Genomic DNA, 11,137 nt, shown 5'->3' with positions numbered 1-11,137 from the left:
CTCTGCAACTAGAGTGTCTGGGTATTAATGACAGTTCTGGTTTTTAGCAGTACAAATTTAGGAAAGTTACTTAACCTTTCTGGGTCTCATTTTCCTCACCACGAAAGTGGAGATGATATACATCACTGTGGATACTATAAGAGCGGACAAGTTAATCTATTTTAGGACAGTGCCTGATATATGGTGAGTGCTCAGTAAATGTAGCTATTATTTTTAAATTTGAATTTTTAACAGAATGGGCTTCAGGAAGAGATACTGTCAGCAAGAGTATTAGGAAGAGCAGATGGGATACAGCTAGACAGGAGCTTAAAGAACCATAAGGAAAATAGCTTGTTAGGGAAATTGTGAATCACTATTGATACAACAAATGACTACTAGCTACCTATTACATGAAAATCTGTGTTTAATGTTGTAATTCAAGAAAATTATGAATTCCATGAAAATACCTTTTTGCATCTAAAGCTTCAGTTCTGAATTTTAGGTTTCTAACTGTTCTCAAAATGTTCATATTCTACATTTCTTACACGTCTTCTTTCACTAGAATTTTCTGAAAGAAATCAAACTAGTTATCCAGGCTGGGTACGCCTCAGAGCTAAATATAAGTCATAGCTGGGAATGATAAACTAAAGACAGTCACCTCTTTTTGGCTTTTCCATGAATGCAATCACAGGAATCAGCTAAAATAATTAAAGCTATCTGCTTGAAATGTTCTCTCACTGTGAATAAATAAACTTGTACAGTGTATGTCCCTAAAACATCTTGCTAAGACAGTGTGATTGAGCTGAAAAGAAACCAATGTCAATGACCCACAATGACAGTTTGGTTTTTCAAATTAGAATTAAAATGAGATCCTCTTTTAAACATGATCTCTCAGTTTAGATAATTTTTAAACTAGGTTCGGATTCTCTCATAATTCTTAGAATTCACTAAGGTTCTTTCTCTCTTCATCGGTTAAGTAAAAACTGCAAACAAAATTTACTAGCATTATCTCAAAATATCTTTTTAAAAAGTTTAATGCATTTGTTGCCTATATTGCTCCTTTTGGAAAACACAAATATGTTGTAATCTCTGTCTTATTCGGTTACCATTCTTAAAACATTAAATTAGTTTTAAAGAGTATCATTTCCATTTATAAAACAAGGAACAGAAATATTTGCCAAATCTATAATGGAAACAAGTAGCAAAATCAACTTAGAATAGGCTTATTCTTCAATCAATCATTACAGAAAATTTTAAAACAATGATAGTTAGACTAAAACCAAACTTAGGTGAATAATTCGCATGAAATGACTTTACATATTTGCTAGTGTATTTGGAAGAATCACAGTAAGCACTTGGGAATGTGGTCAAAAATGATTGGAACATGATACCCATTTCATTTACTTTTTTTTTTTCCTTTTTGTCTTTTTTCGTGACCGGCAACGGATCGCAACCCTCAGTGTTGCGCCCGTACCGGGCCGGGACCGGCAACGGGATCGCAACCCTCGGTGTTGCGTCCGCACCTCGCTCAGCCAGTGAGCGGCCGGTCTGTATGTGGGATCCGAACCCTTGGCGGGAGCGCCGCCGCACTCCCAAGCGGTGCACTGTAGCAGTGCGCCACCGGGCTGGCCCCCATTTCATTTACTTTTAAGTTTTATAAGTGAGGAACTAAAATCTCTGGTTCAATGAAAAGAAGATCTGGAAGTTTGCTTAAACCCAATTTTTAATTAGTAATCCAAAGCGGTGCTTTTAACCTTGATTAAACCAGGGTAGTGTCAGCTGCTAGACTTCATGTTCGCCTGTTAATCAGAGAGAATGGACATGGAAGGAAGAGCGTCAGCAAAGGCAATTGGGTGTGCAGAGGCAAATGTAACAATCCATAGTGATTGGGGCTCTTGAATTTAACTCATATTTTCCCTAGCAAGGAGCAAGTGAATGCTGATATAAAACTAGCTTATATTCCTAAAATTATAAATCTGTCATTATGATTTATAAAACTATTAATTAACTTATATTTCCAAAGCTCAAAACATCAAGGTGGCATCTTATATTATTGTTTTAAAGCAGAAAAAGAAGTGCATAGGAGAGAATTATACAGAAAAATATACTACTCTTGCTTTTATTCTCTGTAAGTGATGATGGAAAAAACACAAGAAGAAAAATACAGTATTATACTATTTTAATATAATAGTGCTATAATTTCTTACTGTTATACAGTATATGTTGCTGTATTTAATTTATGAAGTATACAATATAGTAGAGATATATATATACACATACATATTTTTCTTATGTTAACCTGATATTGTGGGACATTGAGAAAGACAACTCAATTTAACATAAACAAATATATGTTCAGAAACTATACTATGAACTTTGGTGAATAAAGTTACTACTCTTACATTTAAAGATTTTATAATCTAGGAGGAAAGGCAGCCTAAAAAACTTGTGTTACTATTTACAATAATACATGTATTAAATTATTTATCCCTAAATAGTACTTGCAAGTCTCATATTATTCATCCACAAAGTAGAAATAGTGATACTTATAAGATAGTCTAAAAACGGTTAAATATCTGAAAAAGTAAGCTACTATTAAAGCTATTAAAAGACAGTTATTCAATGGTTTCAGAAATGTAAAACTATATAATATAAAATCGTATTTTTTTCCAAAGAAGAAAACAATTATTTATAAAATGGATAGTGTCATCTGCAATTTTCACAATTGACAGCAAATCGTTAGCCATGTCCCAAGAACTAGTCAAGATTATTTCCTATGTTTCACTTTATAAGTTTGAATATAGCAGTGTTTAGGCTATCTAAGTATGAAAAAAATGAAATTTATTCACAAGAAGTTAAGAGAAACTAACTACAGATTTGCTGCTCTGAATAGACAATCATAAAGTTTATTGCAAAACATGATTGTTACCAAGCGTGTAACTTCTGTACATAATTCCCCATGCAATATTCATTAAGGATTGTGCTAAAGTTGATCAAATTGTACACTGAAACAGAATCTTTGAAGTATAATATTAATTATTGCACATAAGTTAAAACATATACACCTCTTGGTGTCAATATCTTTTTATGGAGTAAAATGAGATCATCATAATTTTTGCAAATGCTTCCCACATGTTGAACTTTATAGCATTATTTTTCCAATGTTTCCTATCACACAAGAAAGCTTTTATATTTCAAAGTGGAATGTCAGTAAGTAAAAACATCACTGCTGGCAAGTAAGAGCCTTGAAACATCTCTGAAGAGTCACCTTACTACAATAACTTTGGGGTGTGGTCATTTTGCACTGTAATGTCTTCACCACAACTAATCATTTTGTGTTAGAATAAACTCTTTTCCAGCAACCTGTTTTATTAATAGGTATGTGGAATTGTAATTTGCCTTTTTAAAGATAGTGATGATCTACATGAGAATAATGTAAATCAAGAACAACTACTCAAATAATATGTAGCATTGATGGAAATGACCTCCTTTTCATAGTAAGGGTAATATTTTTACATAGTCAAGTCTAAGTTTGTTCCCTTGCAAGAGTTTGAAAATGTTTAATTGACTTGGAAACTACCAAAAGCCTTATTTAAAAAATACACAATGGAAAATATCTCTCTTTTGCACTTTCTTTACTGTAAATAAAGATATTAGAACAAAAAAAATCAGGAAGAATTAGAGTCAAAGATGATGTGCGATATTTGTCTTACTGCTGTGCTCACACTTAACTGAGGGAGCATAACTAGTGCAAAACATCTCTGATCATGATCTTTGGTAAATGTATCAACTGCTGTCTTCAGCTTCTAGCCAGAAAGACATTACCTAAGAGACAGGCAAATATAATTTTTACTTAGATCTTTGTATGGATCCAACAACAACTTCATTTTAATTGCTAGATTACTTCTGCTTCTCCTCTACTCTCTCCTTCAGCTTCCTGTTTTTTAATTTTGGAAAATATGAAATGTGAAAAGAAGAAAATAACCCCAAATTCCTACCATTAATCGAACATATTATCAAATTAAATTCCCAAATTAAAGATAGGGCATATTTTAAATTTAGGTGTGCAAGATTTGAATATTATTTTAATACAAAAACTTTAAGCCAAAACTACCTTTAAAAATCAGTATTTGTTAGAATGGATTATAGGAAAAAGAGTGAGTAGCAAGTCTGTAACCACATCCCTTTCTCCTGGGAGGTGGCAATATTGACGTTAAGTAAACCTTATAAATATTCTAATAGTATTACCTACTAAGATAACCCAGAAAAGGAATTCTTATCTATGAATGATTTTGCAGGCTTTTTTAGTCTAACTAGATTGCTTAGTGTAGGTATGCACCACTTGTATGAAAACCTGGCATTTATGGATTTCTAGGATGCAGAGTACTGAAGAATGGAAGCTACCATATAGTCTCTCCACCTCAGGTATCTAAGAAGCCATAATCATTGTGGATATTTAGCTGTTATCTTAAAACCGAAATATGTTTCAGTGTAAAAAAGATACTTTCAGAAGTTGCATATGACAGGTGTGTGTGTGTGGGGGGGTCATTCTAGAGAAGATTGCTGTATCTGTGCCTAGTTTTCATTTGAATCCTTTGTCAATCATTAGTAAATGTGGGTGTAGAGTAATATTTGTGAGTTGGTAAGTCTGCTTTGACAATTCAGCCCTTTGTGGTACAAAAAGTTCCCAATTCTTCACTCCCTTTCTGAACAGAACTGTACATCCATACTACCCTTTGGCATATTATTTTGCAATGTCCATCCCTGGAATTTCTAAAGTTTATTATGCACACACTGTCCGTCACCCTCCTCAAATACCACTGCAGATGAAATTTCTACCAAAGCTTCTGCCAATAGACCTAGAGGAGACAAGTTGTAACAGGGTAAGTGTACTAGAAAGTGTACTTGGACACACCAAGGCGTAGCTTAACTCAAAGCATCTGGCCTACATCCAGAAGATTTCTCACCAACTGACCACTTCGAACCAGCTCTAGCCCAGACAACCCAAACATGAAAAAATAACTTAACTCTAAATCAAACCATTTAAACACCTTTAAAAGTATAGGAGATAGAAATTATTCACAGGCACTATAGAGACAGTACCGTACAGGAAATATGAAAGAACAAGCTTCAGTACCAAATAGCAAAGCTTCCCCCTTGTACCTTTTGCATAATGGTTTAACTAGAACAACTCTGACAAAGAGAACTTTAGCCCAAAACCCCAAAACCAGATGAGCTACTCACGGGCAGTCATAAGGACAAACTCATCTATGTGGCAAAATAGTGAGAAGACCTACAAGTAGAGGTGAAAAGCCAACCAAGCCTGGTGATAGCTGGTTATCCAGTACAGAATTTCAGTTCAACTTTAAATTTACCTAAACAACTCACTACTCCAAATGTAAATTTAAATGCTGGTCTGAAGAGGTACAGCTCTTTAGACATGGGACTCAACCCCCTATAGAGAGTAAGCTACAAACCAACTATTGTTGGCCTAAAAGCACCCACTAATTAAGAAAGCATTCAAGCTCAACAACCACAAAGACTTAATTCCTACCACTTACACCAAACTTCTGACACCCAACTGGATTAATCTATACTTATATAGAAGAAATACTGTTAATATGAGTAACAAGAACCCTGTTCTTCCTGCATAAGCCTATATCAGACCGGATGCCCACTGATAATTAACAATACAATAAAAATTGTCCAACCAAAATCCACTTAAACCTTTAATTGTTAACCCAACACAGGCATGCATAAAGGAAAGATTAAAAAAAGCAGAAGGAACTCAGCAACTCTAAACCCTGCCTGTTTACCAAAAACATCACCTCTAGCATTACAAGTATTAGAGGCACTGCCTGCCCAGTGACACAGTTCAACGGCCATGGTATCCTGACTGTGCAAAGGTAGCATAATCATTTGTTCCTTAATTAGGGACTTGTATGAAAGGCCACACAAGGGCATTACTGTCTCCCACTTCCAATCAGTAAAATTAACCTCCCCGTGAAGAGGTGGGGATGTAAAAATAAGATGAGAAACCCTATGGAGCTTTAATTAACTAGCTCAAGCAAAACACCATAAACCTAACCCAGGCATCAGCAACAAAACCCTCTGAGCCAGAAATTTTGGTTGAGGTGGTCTCAGAGTAAAATAATACCTCCAAATGACTGTGGTCTAGACCAACCAGTCAAAGCAACACAATCATCAATTGACCCAAAACAATTTGGTCAACGGAACAAGTTACCCTAGGGATAACAGCACAATTCTAGTTTAGAGTTCCTATGGACAACAGAGTTTACGATCTCGATGTTGGATCAGGACATCCCAATGGTGCAGCCGCTATTAAATGTTTGTCTTTTCAAGGATTAAAGTCCTATGTGATCTTAGTTCAGACTGAAGCAATCCAGGTCGGTTTCCATCTATTACTGCATTTCTCCCAGTACGAAAGGACAAGACAAATAAGACCCACTTCAAAAAGCACCTTCGACCCCAATGAATGATATAATCTCAATTCAGCCCGTCCCCACGCTCCCCGCCCAAGAGCAGCGATCATTAGGATGGCAGAGCCTGGCAATTGCGTGAAACTGGAAGACGTTACGATCAGAGGTTCAACTCCTCTTCCTAATGACATGTACGTCATTAACATGCTTGCACTCATTATTCCCATTATACTTGCAGGGGCATTCCTCACTCTCATAGAACGGAAAATGCTCGGCTACATACAACTTTGCAAAGGACCCAACATTGTTGGCCCCTACGGTCTTCTTCAACCCTTCGCTGACACAGTGAAATTATTCACCAAAGAACCACTCTGACCACTAACATCAGCTCCTTCCCTATATATTATCGCACGCACACTGGCCCTCACTCTGGAACTCACCATGTGAGTGCCATTACCGATACCCCACCCCCTAGCTGACCTAAACATAGGAATATTATTCATCCTAGCCACCTCAAGCCTAGCCCTCTACTCAAGAGTCCATTGATTTAAAATTTGGCCCTCTGACTTGCCATAACCAATGGAATGCTGGTAGCCATGATTTGGCCCCTCTCTTGTACGTGTGGTATAATCATGAGAAGAACATGTCCTTGCTAGCTACTGGTCCCCAAATAAGAGACACATGAAGCAGATCTGAGCCCATTCTACAGCCTGCATCAGAACAGTTCCAGCTTACTCACAGACATGGAGAAGAAAAATCATTTCATTTTAAGCTCCTGCAATTTTGAGGTACTCATTAGGCATAAAAAAGGGAGAAATCTAACGAATACATAAGATTGCAAAGAGATATTTCTAAAATGGCATTTCACTTTACCTGTAACACAATACCTTCAAACTTATATTTAAATTAACTAGTTAAACTGGCTTCTGTAAAATTCTGTAATTTATTTTTGAAAAACAAAAAATGAAAACAAGGAAATTTAAAAAAAGATGGAATGAGTAAACAATATCTGTTGAAAAACCACATACTACAAAATTAACAATGATCTAATCATTGTGCCTCCTCTGATCCTTTGAGCACTTGTGGCCCCATGCAATTACAATTATCATCAAGTTAACATAAATGCCTTTCCACTTCATTATATAATTATGCTTTTCTACAGAGGTTGATGCTAGCATTTAAAATATGTGACTCTGGAAAGAAATACATCTATCTAAATATGTAGATCATTGAAAAGGAAATACCAACCAGCATTTTCTTTTATTCAAACACATTATTTTCTAGGAACGTAGCAGGTAGTCAAAAATCTACTATCTGTACAGGAGGGAGGAAACAGAGAAAGATAAGCAAAAAATTTTATTTCCCCACAATTTGAAGAATTCAATTTTTAGTTTCCCAGTAAAGGTAATGAAGTCAACATAGCTATGACAATCTACACTGAGACAGCATCAAATTGACTAGGCCTAGGGGACAGAGGCTGCTGCTAATCTCATTAACAATGGAGTCTAAAATGCTGTCAAATTACAGACACAGACAGGTTTACAAATAAAGAGCAGCATTTCATGCCATAGGAAAAACTCCATCAAAATATCTAGCTGTGCTTTGACTTAACATAGACTTCCTATTGATGTTAAATTAAACTATAAGCAGACAATGAAATAAACCTTTGAGAAAAGAGTTAATTAAAAAATAGTTTGTGGAGACTTTGAATTCTATGTGAAAAATATTAAAAATGGCAGTGGTCTAGATAATCTGAAAAAGGAGGTATCAACATATAGTATGTAAAAGTATCAGATTTATACATTTAGTGATCTTGTTTGGTCCAGTTATGATAAAGTGATAGTTTAAGAACACTTTCCTTTTTTGTTTTTTTCAAACAAATCACTCCATTTGGAAAATAGAATGAAAAAAGTTTGAGAGCTTTTTGACTAATAGAACTATGTTTCTTTCATTTATTTTTGTATGTGGCATAGAATATATGTTTAATTAAATTTTTTTCTTAGAAGAAAAATGCTAATCAAAATAATATTTGCTATGTCCATAGTACTAAAAAACATATTATTCTTAACATATTTCATTACATTAAAGTATCCAAACGAACTATCATAAAATTGAAAATAATTTGATTCAACAATTAGTCTGGTGGTTCCTAACCAGGGGCAATTTTGACTCCAGGGGACATTTGGCAAATGTTTGGAGACATTTTTTTAATACCAGGACTGGGGGGGATGCTACTGGCAACTAGGGAGTATGCTAGAGATATTGTTAAACATCTTACAATGCACAGGATGGTCCCCCACAACAAAGAAGCATCCAGTCCAAAATGTCAGTCTTGCTGAATTTAAGAAACCCTGCCTTAGATTGAAATGCAACAACTCATTTGCCCAAACAACTTAACTTCCATTTCAGCCACTGGTAAAAGTTAGAGAAAAAAAAAAAAAAAAAAAAAAAAAAAAAAAAGCAAACCACTTTTCCTCTTCTAGTTTGGAATATTAACATGTTTTTAACATGCTTTACTTATTTGCCTTTATTATGTTTCTGCATTTTAGACATGCATTTCAAATGTCATCAAATGGAAATGTGCTCCTTGTATTAACCTGATTGATGTATTTATATTACATGTATTTGCCCCTCAGCAAGCACAAATTACTGAGAGCTCCTGGTGTTTCTAGAGATAGAATGTACTTTTGGTGAATTTTTGCAAGATGACTTCTTTCTACTATGTGATCAAGTGCAATGCAAATGATTACACAGTGTCAGAACAGATTGAATATACTGTCTTTATGCTGCAATGAGTATTGCTAACATTCTGATACCAAAGTGAACTGAGGAGTAGCAATCTCTTTTATAATGCAGTTATTTTAATGTACTGAATTTGCATTAAATTCATTGGGCTAAAAAAAAGCAGTTATTTGGAATGAGCCAAATAAAAGATACATTTAATTAAGATATTTACAAATAATTTTAGGTATAAAAATGTACATGTATAATGGCCTTTAAGAAAACCCAAGTATGCATAATATAGAAATTGAAAGATTTGGAAGACTTTTATATTTCCTGAAGTAAGACAAGAATTCTGCCTTAGACCATGATTAAGCAATAATGGCACACACAGCAGATGGTTTACTGGTAATCTGTTCCAACAGAACTGAAGAATAACAACAAAAAAGCCATGATTTTGTGGGCAAACCTGCTACCTCTTAGTAGTTAAATTATTCCAAGTTCAATATAAGCAAGTGTTGACAAATATAGAATTTTCCCAATTCTAAATGTGAATGAGTAGAAAAATAGGGAATAGTGAATGAGCAGAAAAATTAATTTAAAATATTCTCATAAAAGCGATTGCTGAGCAAAGTACAATAAATGCAGTAACTTTACTCTGAAGTGTAGTTATAAGCCCTAGTAATTTATTCATAACACTGGTCAGTACATACTCGAAAAACAAACAAACAAACAAAAAAAACTGGCTGCTGACCATAAGAATATTTTTATTAATGTATCATGTGTTAACTATGTTTGAGAAGAGATCTATCAAGTTAAACTAGCTTTTGTTGTTAGCTTATTGCTCCAGTTATTCATATTATTAAATTTTAAACTTCATGTAGGGTTTCAAGTAAACTTTATTTGGGAGCACATCATCTGGAAATTCAATGCACCAGTTTCACTGCCGCACACTAACAACCTTCTTTCTTTTAGTCAAAAATACTCTGAAGTATAAAACTGAGGATGAAACATACAAAATTAAAGAGAAAGAAAAAAAAATCAGTGAAGTTTTAATTTTACAACATTTATATGCATCACTGCTCAGTGTAGTTTTATTTCCTAAAAATAGAAGGGAAGGATGAGAGTATAAAACTGAGGATGAAACATACAAAATTAAAGAGAAAGAAAAAAAAATCAGTGAAGTTGTAATTTTACAACATTTATATGCATCACTGCTCAGTGTAGTTTTATTTCCTAAAAATAGAAGGGAAGGATGAGTTGAATAAAACTCAACTTTGAACACGCCTATCTTGACAAAAAGTAAAGTCTTGATGGGATTGCCTAGCAATCCTTCATGAGCTCTCCACAGAGGTGAAATAAAAATTGATATTAAATGCACATAAAAACCATGGCAGATCCTGTTCACTGGATACCATGATGGGTTCCCTACCATTCTTCTCCCTGGTCCATCTCCTTTTGAGGCCAAAAAATACTGGATACTCTATTTCTCAGACTACTTTGAAGCCGGGGGAGTCCGCTGACACAGTTCTAGCCAATGAGACTGGAGGAAGCCTTCTGGAATGTCAGCGACCTAGACAAAAGCAATAGGCATACAAAGAGATATTTTTCTTTATCTTTATTTTTCCCTGACCACTGTCATCTCCTTCAGGCATAGAAACATGGTCACGTGAGTTCTGATGCTGTAGCAGCTGTATTGTGACCATGATAGGAAAAACAAGAAAATCCAGGCAAATTCTGGAACTTAGTGACTCTACACTTTTTATTCTAAACGATACATGTCCTTAACATTTTATGTCACTACAGGTCATATTATGTTTCCTGTTGTCAAAAGCTTTACTGACCAAAACAGGAAAACTGAAATATGCGCCTACCAAAAATAAATAATCCTAGGAAGCAATAATTGAAATTGACCAAATATGCTAAGAAACCTCCCTTACACACACTCTCTCTCTCTCTTTTCCAGATCCAGTCACTTTTCCATTTTACTTTGTTCT

The 11,137-nt window shown here is 34.8% G+C and overlaps 1 protein-coding gene across 1 annotated transcript in view; it reads right to left on the bottom strand.

Moving 5' to 3' along the window:
• The window catches only part of LOC103600736 (glutamate receptor ionotropic, delta-2-like), a gene marked incomplete at its 3' end in the record, with an annotated part of 41,402 nt that extends 35,537 nt beyond the window's left edge, over positions 1–5,865 (bottom strand). The window contains exon 1 of the mRNA XM_008585067.1: positions 5,796–5,865. Coding sequence (XP_008583289.1) covers positions 5,796–5,865 — 70 coding nt within the window. The remainder of the gene's footprint in view (positions 1–5,795) is intronic.
• Positions 5,866–11,137: the final 5,272 nt, after the last annotated feature.

This window comes from Galeopterus variegatus, unplaced genomic scaffold (assembly GCF_000696425.1).
Source record: "Galeopterus variegatus unplaced genomic scaffold, G_variegatus-3.0.2 Scaffold3434, whole genome shotgun sequence".
Taxonomy (NCBI): Eukaryota; Metazoa; Chordata; class Mammalia; order Dermoptera; family Cynocephalidae; genus Galeopterus; species Galeopterus variegatus.
Note: the sequence above shows the minus strand (reverse complement) of the source record. Positions and strands in the feature narration are given on the sequence as shown.